At 38.4% G+C, this 15,202-nt stretch overlaps 1 protein-coding gene across 1 annotated transcript; it reads left to right on the top strand.

Moving 5' to 3' along the window:
• Window positions 1–824: 824 nt before the first annotated feature.
• Window positions 825–6,395, top strand: LOC139619981 (FAST kinase domain-containing protein 5, mitochondrial). Its single transcript, XM_071475079.1, has 2 exons — window positions 825–3,163; window positions 3,703–6,395. Exon 2 carries the CDS (start codon window positions 3,715–3,717, stop codon window positions 6,142–6,144), a length of 2,430 nt encoding a protein of 809 aa, XP_071331180.1. The 5' UTR covers window positions 825–3,163; window positions 3,703–3,714; the 3' UTR covers window positions 6,145–6,395.
• Window positions 6,396–15,202: the final 8,807 nt, after the last annotated feature.

The raw sequence follows: 15,202 nt of genomic DNA on the forward strand, positions 1-15,202 counted from the left end.
TTCAGGAAAAGACACACAAATCCAGGTGAAATTATCACATTTATGCTATTGTAATAAAAGTTATTAGCTCTAAGTTCTATTAGCTACTGATTGAATACAATATATAGGCCTATATCCTGTTCATAACAACCTAATACAGCATTTGTGTATTTGTAGATTTTAATAGCACACACACCAAAATTACTTACATTGTCCTTAAATAGATACATTTCTTCGGTATAATTTCAGAAAGTGTGTTTGGGTCATTATTGTTGTAATTCGAAGCCACTAATTACTCTCTAACTCAAGGCCACACATTTTGTATTTTATGAAAAAAAAAAGAACAACAAAACACGGGCTGAAAGTATGAAGTATGCAGTGTGAAATTTAATTTAAGTTAAATCTTGATGAACATGTAGGGTAGAAAAGGGCACTGATGTTACCAGCATGGTCTTAAGTATCTACTGCCAATGCTCCTCCCACTGAAAGAACATGAGGAGTATTCCCCCTCAGAGTAGAAAAGCAGGGAATTGTCTTATGACCATAGGTCAGTCTAGGTCACCTTTAACCCCTAGATTCATTCATGTGTGAAGTCACACAATGAGAGCACAGAATCTGAAATTACCCTCCTGGTCTCACAGATGTAGAGTGTTACAAAAAGTGCTGCAATTTAAATGCATAAGCTTTTTTTTGTTTGTTTGTTTGTTTTTTTTAATATGTAAATATAAAGTGACTGAAAAATTAAAAGAAACAGTATCAATATAATATAAAAACACATAGAGGAAATTTCTTAATCAACTGTGATGCTGATGATTCTGCAACATAAAGTAACACGAAAACCATGTGAAAAAGGTTTTTTAATTAATTTAATGTGAATTGAGGAGGCAGGGATGAAATAAAACACATTTAAACAGACTTTTCAAGCTATTTTTTTTGTGATGATTCTTTGTTTATCTCAGTATTTTCTATCGGCACAGAAGTTAAATGGGACAAATTGGAAATAATTTAGGCAACACAAAATGCTGTTCATCTATAATTGAAATTAATCATTTATGTGATGATGATATCTAAATTATATGTGGTCAAAAAATACCTCTTATTTAAAAGGCTAGAGGGCTGTGGTACAAAATGGTCCTTCCCATGGGAAAGAAACTGCAGTTATGGGTATATCTTGCAACAGAAATTAAACAAATGGTATTTTAATGTCTGATCTTTTGCTAAGATTAGTTTTGTCTACAAACTATAGATATGAGTTTGGCAAGATATCTGTTTCTATCCACATGTTTCAAAACAAATGAGCCGTAGCTCAGTTTTAAAAAGTAAATATTTCTGATTCATACTTGGACTAAAAGGGACAAGTAAAGAAGATTCACACATAGCGTAAAACATGCAGTAATTACAGGTCACTGTTACCTGTTGCTTCCCAGTGCTGTTGGAAACAGTTAATAGACATTTTATCAGCGCACCCACAGAAGAAAGAGCATGGATTATGATTTTTCTGGAGAGAATAAATATAGATACTTATATTATATTGTTGTCTATGGAGTGGTTAAAATCTTAAAAATACCAGTACTGATATATCTGTATGCACATAAAGTACCAAGCCGGAACTATTGATGTCTTATAACATAGATCCTGACACATATTCTGCATATATGAATAATTTGACTTACTAATTTGTTTCTTGCAGAAATTCCTCAGCTTCTAAACCACAGCAACTTTGTATTTTAAACTTGGTGCTAAATCACTTTAATTCCAAGCAAAAGACCTTTTTCACAGAAAACAATTTGACTCATTATGAGAGGAAACGCACAGGTAGTCCTAATAATATTAACAATGGCTGTGTTTTATTCATGTGTCCCATTAAGACATGACAGCATGACAGTGAACAAAACCAGCATGAAAAACAAAATTAGGTGAAGCTAAATAGAATCCAAACGGAATTTACCCAGCTGTAATTTTATTACTTACATCTGTGCTGTGTTGCAATTGTTAAGACATGTTTTTAACTTTGTCTTCTCTTTAGTGTTTACTGTCTGTAATAACTCGGTTTCAAGTTCTAATAATTTTGTGAAGAAACAGTAGATCTCTCAAATCTTAAACCTTCGCTTAAAACTGATTAGTTTAAATTACAGATGTTTACAAGGAGACAACTCAAAATAAGTATGCGCTAAGGTAATTCATATATGCTTTATGGCTGCTAAACTGAGATGGATTTTCTAGTTTGAAATGTTCAAACATTATTCAACTTCAGAAAGTATACAAGCACAAAAAACAGTAAGGCAAAATAGAATAACAGTAGCTTAACAAATAGCCTACCGCACAACTGAATGTTTTATTCTTAAAGGTATATTTTTTTTGACACAAAGTCTTTGGCCAGAAAATGTAATTAAGGTAATTACAATGGTTACATTATCTAGCTGGTATTTTGTGGTATTATAATGGTATACTATCAGCTAACAACTAACAATTTGTCATTAGAAAATTCTGACATTTAAGTTCTTTTAAATATATTTCTCAAATACAACGTTTTAACTTCAACATTCTTAAACAGATGTTTGGAATAAGTCTTAAAACATTTATTTGGTAGGTTGTAAGGCAATGAAAGAAAAAAGAGAATTTGACTCGACTTTCCAGTGAGTTAGGATAAAAACAGTAACCGTATCCACAAGAAAACGGTGAATCAATTTCAGTAAGCTACGATGCAATGTGTGGTGTATTCGTAAATTTGTTGTAATGATTGTGTTGTATTCTTTTTTTTTTTTTTTTTGCCTCTCGATGTTTGAATCCACGCAGCTGCCGTAGGTCACATTCTGTTCAGTTATGGCTGCTCACCACGGAAGCGATATCAACCTGCCACAATAAAACAATAAAAGTCCGGCACGATACTTTACAGTCATTCACTATAGATCATAATGGTGATACAGAGTATTCCGATACATTATTGAAATGCTATAGACTACAGCACGATGTCTTAACCTGTTTTTAGTATATGATTGGTTACAATACCTAGGGGAAAAAATGCCTCTTTTTTTATTGTGAAGGTTGAACAACCAGAGTTCCGGCATAATTACAGCACGTCTGTTACCTTAAGACTTCCTCTCTTCTTAACCTCATGAGGTTTCCATGTTCATGCTGTGCTGACTGTTAATAACAGACCCGTGTTGATGTTGCAGAGGTAGAGGTGAGATGAACGTTATATTATTAATATTGTTATTATTCAAAGCAAAGTTTGAAACACTACTTTTATAGGAGCAACATGTCATGTTGTGGAGTCAATTGAGTCTTAACAGCATCGATAAATGCATTAACTACAAAGTCATTCGTTTCAATTGCTGAGAGTGTGAGCAGTCAGTCTTAGTAGAAGTTATTTCTAGTCATGATCAAAACTGAGGAGGTCAAAAGACATTAGTCAGGCTGTGCTCAGTGCCTCATGTCTTTAAGTTTACCATGTCATTTGTTGCTGAAAGTTTGATCATAAATCTATTGTGTGTATTGATATGTATTTATTTACTTAAACAGCTTTGATTCTGGGTTGTAAGCAGAAAACTACAGTGTTGCATATGATAAATAATGTTGTAGAAAGTTGAACTGTTCCTCTAGCATTGGTTTGTAACATTTTGTGGCATTATCATAGTGTTCCACAAGTATTTATATAAAGTGAACATCTTCAAAATGCTGCTATCAGTTAATTACAATAAATCATGGTTTTTGTCTATTTAGTGTGGCAGATCGATGGCTGCCTGTGTGCTGTGTCGACGGGTGCCCAGTCTACGCTGCCTCCAAGGCAGGAGAAAGGAGTTTACCCAGGTTCAGCACATCCTTGGCAAACCAGCGGATGAGACCGATGAGCAGGAGGGGAAGACAGGAGCATTTCAACACCAGGAAGCCTTTCTCCAACGAAGCTACAGGCTGCATTACAACCCGTCTTCATATCATCACTCTGTGTGGAACTCTGCAACCTCCCGGAGCCAGACAGATAATGATGAGGATGAGCGATGTCTCTCCACTTTGCCACCTTCCTTCTGGCAACAGAGTAATCGCTACAGTGTAAGTTGCTCCCGGCACCTTTCCAGCTCGAAAAACACACTTCTTGACTTGGCTTTCAACAAAGATCCTGAACCCAAGATGCCATCAGTGTCACGATACCACAAAAAACCCATACCACCAGACGTTAAAGTAGATACACGTGCCTTTCAGAAATGCCGGCCTGAGTATGCCTCCATGACCCTTGACCTCACCCAGCGGCCGCACCCAATAGAATGGGAAGAGGCTTTCCACCTGCTCCAAAAAGTGGCTGTTTTAAAAAGCAGCATGAAGCCATCTGATGTATCTCAGTTTCTTGTAGAGCTCAGCCACTTGCACCCAGACAAGATGTCATTAGTGAGGAGTAACCAACGCTTTGTAATGCTCCTCCGATATTCTGTGGAAAACCTGCGCCTCTTTACTGATCTGCAGCTGCTGGAAGTGCTGCGGTCGTTTGTGTGGCTCGATATGCCCTCTTCCCACACTCTACTCGGGCTGTATGAGACCGAGCTGAGCCGTCGGGCCGACCAGATGACTTTCCACCAGTTGCTGTTAGCTGCTGATTTGTGGCGCTGTATTGGGAGGCAGGTCCCCCAATTCTTGCAGCACCTTTATGACTCAGTCCATCTGTATCTGGGACAGATGGGGGTCCCTGAACTAGTCCAGCTGTTGTATATAATGGGAGAAGGTAGGCAGTGCCCAACAAGCTTGATCCGCCCTGTACAGCAGCTTCTCATGTGCCACTTACAACAACTGTACCCAGAGGAGGTTGGCGTTGTATGCTTGGGGCTCTTTAAATCCCAAACCTCCATATCTGAGAATGCAGTGACTCGTATTCTTGATAAGGCACACGCTTCTGTTAAGGAAATGAGTGACTTTGCTATGGTGAATGTGCTGAAATTCTTGCGTTTCAGTTACCTGTATCACAGAGCATGGATGGAGGCCATGACACAGGAAGTTCCTCAACGGGCCCCCCGGATGGGTGTCTCAGGGCTGATGCATGTGGCACTGACGTGTTCAGCGCTGCATTATCGCGATGATAACATCCTTATTGCTCTTGCTGAAAGAGTTCCCTCGCTGGTGCCACACTGCAGGAGTAAAGACTCGAGCAAACTGTTGTGGGCCTTTGGTACGTTAAGGTTTCTCCCAGCTCAGAGTCCAAGCTTCTATCCAAGCCTTACAGAAGCCCTGAGACAGAGGAAAGCTGAATTCCAGCGATACCCAGAACATCTGCTTACTGGCCTTCTAGGCCTCGCCTTTGTCTCTCAGTTCCCAGAGGACCTACTTGCACTAGCCTTGAGCCCTGACTTTGTGAAATTAGCACTGAAATCAACACAGCTAGAGCTGAAAAAAGACTTACTCACTCTAGATGGAGCTGTGGCTCTAGAGCTGCCTCAGTGGACTGGCCCGCGGCTAAGCTGTGAACTCAGGGAGGAGATTGCTGAACTGCTGTGGAAGTTTGCTCAATCAGATGTGTGCCAGAAACCAGAGGTTCAGGAAGCAGAATCTGCTCTGCAAGATCTGCTTGGGGGAGAGAAATTTGTATGTAAGAGAATGATTCTGCCCCACACTCGCTCCATTGACCTGGAAGTACATTTTGACTCCACTGGGCAGCCGATACCTGTCAACCCAGAATCCCACACAACCACATTATCCCCCGAGAACAGTTCATCCAAATCTACTTCAAACCAGGGTTGGGGCAAAATAAATGTAGGAGTAACTATAACCGAGGAACTTTTAGCACAGCTAATAAGCACTAAAACCACCACAGAATGTTTAACCCCATCTCCAAAGCGAACGTCTCTTCGCAGAGTGGTGCCTGATGAAGGGAGACTGTTTGACACAGGACTCGACCTGACAAGTGACATAATAGAAACTCTTACCAAACGCAGTAGCCCCGGTTCAGCCCCACAAGATGCCAAAGGCACAGTCAAACTCGCAATCCAAGTTGCCAGCAGGAACCACTACTGCTGCCATTCACAGCAGTTGTTGGGCTTGCATGACATGAAGAGAAGGCAGTTGAAGTTGGCAGGCTACAGGGTTGTAGATCTTAGCTACCATGAGTGGTTCCCCATGCTGAGGAAAAGTAGGACTGAGAAACTGACATACCTGCGCTGCAAAGTCTATGAAAGTCTGTAAGGATTGTCTGAACTCCAAGAGCCTAAGGAAAACATGGAAAACTTGGCAAACTGTGCAGACACTTCAGCCTCTGGGCAGTGTTTCGTTTGTTATGAGTATGTGCAAAGCACAGAAGAATGTCTGATAAGGATGTGGACAGATGTTCTTTAATCTCCACCTACCACTGACTTTTTGTACATGTTCAGGATTTTGTCAAACATCAAGATACTTTTGTGAAAGAATGCAAATTAAAAAAAGTATTCAACACCACACTCTCCTGGTCAAGGTCTGGAACATGCAGTAGACATTTGGAATATGTTTCTTTTTATTAAATTCAGGCTTAAATTCAGGCAGAATTAGCTTTTACCCTTCAGGAGGAAAAAAGAAAACAATGTATTAATGATATTTGATAACAGTCATTTATGTGTGATGTCCTCTTAAAGGTCAGTGCATCTCTTTTTTGTTTTTTGGTATTGTGGTATACAGTAAAATCTGTTACATAATTTGACAAAGGAAGGATTAATATCATCTGTCACAATTTCATACCAAAGAGAAGCAAAAATTCACAGTTGAGGTCATAATTTCGGCCCGGCATCCTTTCCTATTACAGGACTTGCCTAACACAGAGCTCAGATAGACATATCACTGTTTTCTTGCTGTCTTTATTAGAAATAGGGAGTTAAATTCTTGCCTTTTGGGGTTTTTTTTGTGTTCTAAGCCAAAACTGGCGACCAAAGTTGTTCATACACGTTGAACAACTTTTTGACTTGTTGAAAAAGGAATTCCACAGTCCCAGGAGGTTTTTAATTGCAGGCCTATTTCAAAGCTCTAGCTGGCTGTAATTAAATAACTTTGTAGCTTAATAACCTATAAAATAACCATACAGCTCTATGGCAGTCTGACACTTGAAAAAAAATATCACAGTCTTACTGAAAGACGACGGCTAATGCAAAATATGTTTTATATGAAACACTATGTATATACCAAGTAGTATAACAACTGCCTGACTGCTCACAGCCCCACTGACTCTGGGAAATTGATCCTTTTACAATGGGATTGAACTGAAGTTCTTTCTAGATTGATGTAAACCTACTCAAAGCTGAGTTGTAGCACTTAAATGTAACATCTATATTTTATTACAAATGGAATGTGCTGGAGCACAAAGCCTGAAGAAGAAAATCTGTAATTGTCAAAATACTTATGGACTGTAAGCATGAAGTCTGCAGTGCAGAATCATAACAGATGGTTGTTATTGCAGAGAGCTCTCAAAATCACATCATGGTTGTTTATTGTTATATTTAATCAATTAATTTATTATATTGTTATGAGTTTTTGGGGTTTAAATTTTCTCAAAATGTAACGTGTGAATGAAATTAACAGACAAAACATTGATTTATTCTTAGGCTTTCAAATGCATATCAGTGGACCAAATTTGAAGAAAAGAAAAACTTATAGAAAGGAAATGATCATATTCAGATTTGGCAACGTCCGTAAGCAGGATATCCTTGTTACTCCTTTGAGAGAAAGTTGGGATGAGACCTTGGGGTAAGGACACGCTGGGGAGACTACAGGTGTGTTGTGTTCCCCTCAAAGCGTTTCTCTTTCCCCTCCCTAGGCTCTTCTTTCCTTTGTGACCCAGAAACTGATAGTGCTTTGATCTCGCCAGCTGTCCCGATACTGCAGGAAACACAGGCAGCTTCAAGGCCCCCTACAAGGAAACACTGTCCAAAGAAAAGTCAAGAAAATCCTGTAAGGAAAAGTTTTTAATGGCACAACCTTTAATGCCCAGACCACATTCTGGTGCAACAATTGTGTCAGCTCTCTTCACCTCTGTCTCCATCTTTCATTCACTTTCCTTCCCAGCAGTTCCTTTAAGTCACTTCCTGACTGGGAGACAAGTGTCATAAAGGGAGGAAAGGAGAGGAGTGGTAGGAAAGACATATTCAATCAACACTGCATCTGCCAGCATGTGTGGGAGCGCTTGATGATCCCCCAGGAGGAGCTGGAGGAAGCTGCAGGCAAAAAAAAGGACAGTTTAGGCTGAATGCGAATAGAGTGAGTGGATGGAGGGATGTTGTGCTGTGCTTAAGTTGTGCCAGCAGATGGCACTCTGCACCCAGGAAACTACACATCATGTTTGAATGTACATGAAAATCCTGTATTCCCAGCATGACTCCTTGATATTTATATAGAATATTTTCATGTGACTCACATTCATGTAAATGCAGCGCGTGCATCACTGTGTTCAGATTAACAGTGGAAAAAAAGTTAGAAAAGGTTGGAATCAAGTAAAATTCATTTTTACACGTTGTCTTACTTAATGTAGTCAACAATATAATCAATTTGCAACAGTAGAGACAGAAACACATTCAAGGTCAGTAAGTGCATTTTAATGAGGTGGAGAAGAGTCAATAAATACCTCTCCTTTTCTTCACAGATCTGAAAAACTATAAAAAAAAAGAAAAATCTTATTTTGGCACTTTCAAGTCAGTGCCATGCCCGCAGCTACAAATTTCACACTTCTGAGTGTGCAGGAAGCATGCTTTTGAAGTTGAGATGATTCACTTTCTCATTTAGCACCATTTTCTTTGGATTCAAAAGCAACTCATTGGCTCACCAAATAAATCCCTTATACACAGGGAGAAGACGTTACCTCGCTCACTGATGTTGTGTCAGCTCTATTATGTTTTCAGGTTGATGCTAACAAGGGCAAACATGTTTTGGGAATAGGGACTGACTGCCACAGCGCACTAGTTTATTAGAGCATGTGGAGTAATGGGAATGATTATCGGCTTAGATTGAATCATTATGCTGTTGTTATATTGTAGTATGAGTAATCTGCCAAGCAGGTGCTAAACGTTCTCCTGTTTGTTCATGTCTCACTGATGACAAGACTATTGAGTTATTAACTTGCTACAAACAAAAAGTAAGTAAAGAGAGAATAATCATTAGGCTTAGATACCTTTTTTTTTTTTTTTTTTTTCAAACGCGACCAGTGTTTCACCAGTTAATAGAAGAGGCTCTGGTAGAGTGAATGCTCTCTCAGTAATCCCCGTCTTATTTGCATTTCAATTCTTTTGCTTTTCTCAGCCTGGAAGCTAATCCAGCGCAGTCTGAATGTAGCCTAAGCTTGCATCTACATTTCTTAAGTTATCTCAGCGCAGAGATACTACTGTCTGTCTGCCATAATTCCTTAATTTAGCTTATTGTATGAAACAGACAAATCCTAATGTCACATATTCTTTAAGCACTGATGCAACACCCCTACTTCTACTTGTCACAGAAAAATCCACTTCATAGACTCGTGCGACTTGGATCCCTGACAGTCACAAGTGAGGAAAACAGGTACGGATTAACCACATGTATGCAAGTGATTTTCTCTGGAGAGACTACGACAAATGATCCCCATCACAATTCTGCAGCGTGATGGCAGTAACTGCTGCCAGTGTCCTGAAGGTTTCTTTATCACTCCCTCTCAGCGCCACTTCCTTTTTGACCCCTTCAGTGGCACTCAATAATGTGTCTGGATCCCTGCCTTTAAGATTCAAAACACACACACCCTGCTAAACCAACTGCTGCAGGGACGCGACTGGTGTGTTTGCATTCAGCACTTGTCTTAGCTGCTATTGATGGACCTTTATTAACTTAACCAAGTTCAAGATTTGCTTGGTTCCTCATTTATCAAAGGATAAACCTTTTCACCTCTAGAACACAGTGGAATTGGGCTGGATTTTGATTATTATTGTTGTATTGTATTTTTTTGTGCCCATTATTAAAAAAAAAAAAAAAGAAAAAAGTAACGAGATAATGGGGGAAATGTCATGTACTGTAACTCAAGCTATACAGTTTCTCATGGACAGAGAAATATAGGATATGTCCAGTAATGCGGGGGCAGTGATATTCTATAACAGCATTTGATGTGACATGACAGTAGCAGCAGGATGCTAAAGATGTAGGATGGATGTAGTGAATCCATGCTATCCACAGAGACATTGCAACTGGCCCATGGAAAGATCACATTAATGAGAGAAAGCTGGCACAAAGAACAGTAATAATGATAATATGCAGCCTGGCAACTCAGTGCAAAAGTTCAACAGAAATAAACATTTGCAAAAGAGAAATTCCAGTAATTAGCATGTGCTGTTGTAACAAAAAAAAAATCATTTATACTGCAGAGACTATTTTTAGCAGGTGTGTAAATAATGAACTTATAGGGAAAAAAACAAAAAAAAAAAAACAGTTCTGTGTTTTCAAGCTAATTAACATTATTTGTTCCCCTCTCAGTGTGAGAAGTTCAAGATGACACTTGTGCAAGCAGCATTATGTTGCATAACGGCATTGCTGTCCCTTTAACCTCATCATTTGGTCACACAGATCATTACAGCTCAAAGTGGGACTGATGTGTGGACAGCACAGTCACTGTAATATAGTTCCACTATGGAATATGCGAAGAGGTCATGCCATGATAATATTCAATAATCATGTAAATTCCAGTTGGCATATCAGAAGGCATTTGAAGGTGTTTTTTGCATGACAGGGCAACAACATGCCATAAAGTTAGAAAATTTAATTTTTTTCATATATCAAATCCCAATTTTGATGCTATTTATGACTAGAATTTATTTTTCAGCAAAATCCATTCCACATATTGTAATTTCTTCAGTATTGTAGTTTTCTTGTCACTGATGGGGTTCGTCTTGCTGCAGGATTCAAATTGGCTGCCAACACACAGAAGATTGACAGGTAGTGGTAGATGTACATTTTGAACATAATGTGCAACATGTGAATCGGTGCCAGCGACACTGTTGTCTTATTTATTAAAATTGTGATGCAGGCTACTGCTGGTTTGGATGACACTATAATTAAAAAACTATTACAACTGGTAACCACAGGGGTCACAAAGTCAACCAGGACTAAAGTTTAGCATTAACAAAAATCACTGTATGAAAGTTGATTAGCCAAATGTATTCGAAAATATTGGTCTCCACCATTTCCTCGGGGAAAGATCTAGCTCTTTGGCTGCTAAATGTGCCACTGTGTTCACCAGCTTGCTGCTGTGTTTAGTTGTCTGCTGTTTAGAACTGGGCTGAATGAGCACATCTGCCAAAACCATGAGCAGAAAGACACTAAAACACCCCACAAAACTGAGGGGACCCGCAGAGTTGGGTGATAATTAATTTTCTCTCAGTTTTTCCATTACACATAGCCATTTTTTTCATTGTTAGTATAAAATATTGATTTGCGGATTTTGAAGTGTAATTGCAACAATTGCAATTAACAATTAAGTCCTGTGTTCAGGGAAACTGATTGTGCGTGACCCTAAAGCTTTTGTTAGCTAATTACATGGATATAATGTGGGTTTGTGTATTCTCTTTTAATTATTGGGACTCAAAAACTTTCAACAGCAGCTGAGTCACTGCTCTGAAACTTCAATCTGACACATATCGGGTTTCAGGATGCTTATCTGCAGGATGGGGGAAGATGATACACAGACAGAACAGGAGCTGCAATTTTGGTATGGATCAGTGATATTCTAATTTTGGTCACATTTAGCAAAATCTCTGCGCACCAAAGTTTCATATATATGGACAACGAGCACTTGCAGGGTTTCAAATTAATTTGTAAGTCTATTCAAGAGCACTGGATCATTGCCTCAAAGCTACAGATGATCCTTTAAACATGCTGGGAACCTAATTAAACAGCACACTAATTAACAACTAATTAATAATGCTGTATGCCCTGACAAGGATCTGTTTTCAATCTTGGTAAGATAATGTGAAAGAAAAACAAAATTATGAAAGAAAATATATCTTTAAAAAATGGTAACAACATTAACAAAAAAACTATTAAAAAAAATATATATTAACAAGATTGAATGTGTATATTCAGGCAACTTCTTGTAATGAGTAAGTTTTGCTGCCAGTTAACCTCCACATGAACCACCATACTATATGTTTTATATGTCTCAACTCTTGAGCTTTGTTGATAAAAAAAAAAAAAAGATTACTATAAGAGAAATACACAATAAGTCAAACAAATGTTGAAATATCAGATCCAGTGGTCATGGGAATATTTTTGGTCTCTTCCCAATAAATCCTCATATATGATTACCCTGTGCTTACAGATACTTAGATATACATATATTAAGAAATACCATAAAATGTTGAAACATTAACAGAACAGAAACTGGAATATTGAAAGGCTTTTCTCATTTATATTTATCTTGTTTTTTGTTTGTTTGGTATTTGTGTTCTACACTACACAAGCAGACGTTTAGTTTCCTGGTTGATATCAGTATGTGATTTTATTGAATATTGGCAGCTGAGTTGTAGACATTAGAATATGTGGTTCTTCTGGTTGGCAAACTAATACTGTATTTATGCCATGCATGAGCGTAATTTTTAGTGCCAACATAAATAGAAGCAGAACTGTCACGAAGAGGTGATGCAGCAATTGCAACATCAGGAACTGTAACAAACATCCAACCATGAAAGTTTGATCCTACATGCCTCTGATGCTCTGATGTAAAACCAGTTTCTCTATTCTATAAAGTCAGCTTCAGCTTTTTGGTCTCAAAGTTGGATTTACTGTAAAATGCAATTACAAGATGCAACAAAAGCATTATAAGAATTTGTCTCAGAAAATTCAGAAGTGTATTATGTATGTATTTTCCTTTAATGGTGTACCACAGAGCGATGGAATCTGTGCTCTAGCTTTCAAGCACACGGCAACCACCTTCTGCTTAATGGGAATTCATATTTTAGTCGGTAATTAGACCTTAGTTACAAAATGTAAAGTGATGTGTTAACGACTGCATAATGATTAATTACATTATCTCGCACACACAGGGATCAGATATTGAGATGTGAAGGGGGAGTAGTTACAGAGGCAGACACACAAGCAGCACACTATTGAACACACATGCACACACATATGTCTGGAAGCACTACACTCTGTGGAAATGAATTCTGTCCTTACTACATTATATCATGAAGACGCATGCTGATGTTGGCAGGCCAACGTCAGTTGATGAAAGCGCTGGAGAAATTTAAAATCTTTCCAATGTTACAACTTCTGTTTATAAATCATTGATGAATTTTACAGTACGCTCACATTGCCTTGACACTGCAAAACATTGTGCTCTGCTGCACATTAATGCAGAACATTTCCATTTCATGACCGTGGCAGTGGTGTTGGGGGTGGGGTTGGGGTTGGGGTGGTGGAAATAATGATGGTATATTGTAATGTCTGTGTTATTCCTTTACAGCGGAGACCCAGATAAATCAAACAGTACTGTACTTTCTGAGTCATACCCACCTTATGACAAATAAGGACCAATGGCCATTTTGATTGAGTTATGTGCAAGGAGGGTATTTTTCTTGACTGCAGTAGGTGCAAAAGTGCTGCTGTCAGACTGAAAGGAACATTTACAATTGGTGCACGGTTATCTACAGGCCAGAGTGGACATTAAATAAGAATTATTAGGGAACAACAACAAAAACATTAGGGAAACCGCACATCCATAAGAGAGATTGATAAATAAGAGCTATTTTAAGTCGCTCAGAAATGTCCTGTTTAAGAAACTGAGAGTCCAGAGCTGTTTTGCAGTGCATGGATGTATTCTTTTACATTCCCGGAAATGATAAGTCAATGACAGAATGACACTCTGTGAGGATGAAGGACGTTTTTCATTGTTTTCTTCCCTCACTATACTGTGTATGCACACTCTGAGCCAATGCAGGTTTCCCCCGCTGCTGTCAAACCCACATATTTAATGGATTTGACAATGATGGAAACCCAAAGTGGTTGACCTCATTCTTGAGAACTGATGCATTATGGCACCTTCTGATCAGAGAGTTTTTAATCATTTCTGTCTTTGTGGCTTAATGCTTATCAACATATCCTGCTGCTGATTAGACTCCATTCCTGCTTTAATCCGGACAACTTAATTATACAGGAGATGTCAGACTTCCAAGGACGCTCTTATTCTTAGTGTGGTAAATCCAAGTGTGAATATTTGATGTTGCCATCTTCCTGTGCCATAGAAATTCAGTCTCCTGGGAAGGGCAGAAGGGCACATATGCAGAGTAAATGTGATTTATACATACACGCATGAAAAAAAATCTCATGTTCAAAGATTAATAATCTGAACCATATTGTATATACAGCCCAATGAAAATGTTTGTGCAATAATGTAAAGCATTTTTTTAATATTTAAGTAAATACACTGTCTGTAATATCTGTAAATAAGCAAGAGTCCATAGACAAAAGCTGCTGCCGCCATCTGCAGTCATCACAGCAGGTGGTGTTGTTGTATGAGCAAGAGCTTACGCTGATTAATGTCGTTAATATTGCTCCTGTCCTAATAATAAAATGTAGTGTGATGCCATACAAGAAGTGGTACAAGTTGCTATAGCAACTAGCCTTTTCCTTCTTGCCTGTTTTCCTGTGAGTGGATGTTGCTTTGATCTAGTAGCCAGTGGCTAGGTGAGGAGTTTAACTGTGTTATAACCAGTGGGAGAATTCTCCCTGTGGGAAAAAGAAGCCATCAAGATTGAAATCAACACTCAGATTAAAGGGGACGAAATCTGATATAAATGGTTCGTATGAGTTTATAATCTTCTAGGCACTGGTTGCTATCTTTTAAAGGTCTGGAGTATTTTATTGCATGACATTTAGAAGGACACAAAAAAAAAAAAAAAAAAGGAATTTGGAGGAAAAGGTACTATAAATATGCATGTAAACCTCCACACAAACTCAGGTATTTTCAAATATGCAGGATATGTGATGAATTATTAACAGACATTGTGAAATCTAAAATAGTGTCTTTGAATAATTTATCTTACATTCTTCTGAGTTTCATATTGTAAAGCAGGACTTTGTATTAATGTCAATATCACTTTAAATGTATCGTAATTAGTTTGCGATGCAGATAAGATGCATTGAGTATCATGATGAAGCAGCTTTGAGGAGGTTTTTTTTTTTCACACACTCAGTGAGCTCAGCTGCAGCAGGTGGCTCTGGTGTTCCAGAGCAGATGAAAATATCTGGCTGATCGCTGACTTTACACCTGAGTGCG

Source organism: Trachinotus anak, unplaced genomic scaffold (genome assembly GCF_046630095.1).
Source record: "Trachinotus anak isolate AG129_WGS33_773 ecotype Australia unplaced genomic scaffold, CSIRO_AGI_Tana_v1 ptg000001l, whole genome shotgun sequence".
Lineage (NCBI taxonomy): Eukaryota > Metazoa > Chordata > Actinopteri > Carangiformes > Carangidae > Trachinotus > Trachinotus anak.

Excerpts from the sequence above, each read along its gene's own strand:
- LOC139619981 (XM_071475079.1), top strand. The coding sequence starts at position 3,715 with ATGGCTGCCTGTGTGCTGTGTCGACGGGTGCCCAGTCTACGCTGCCTC.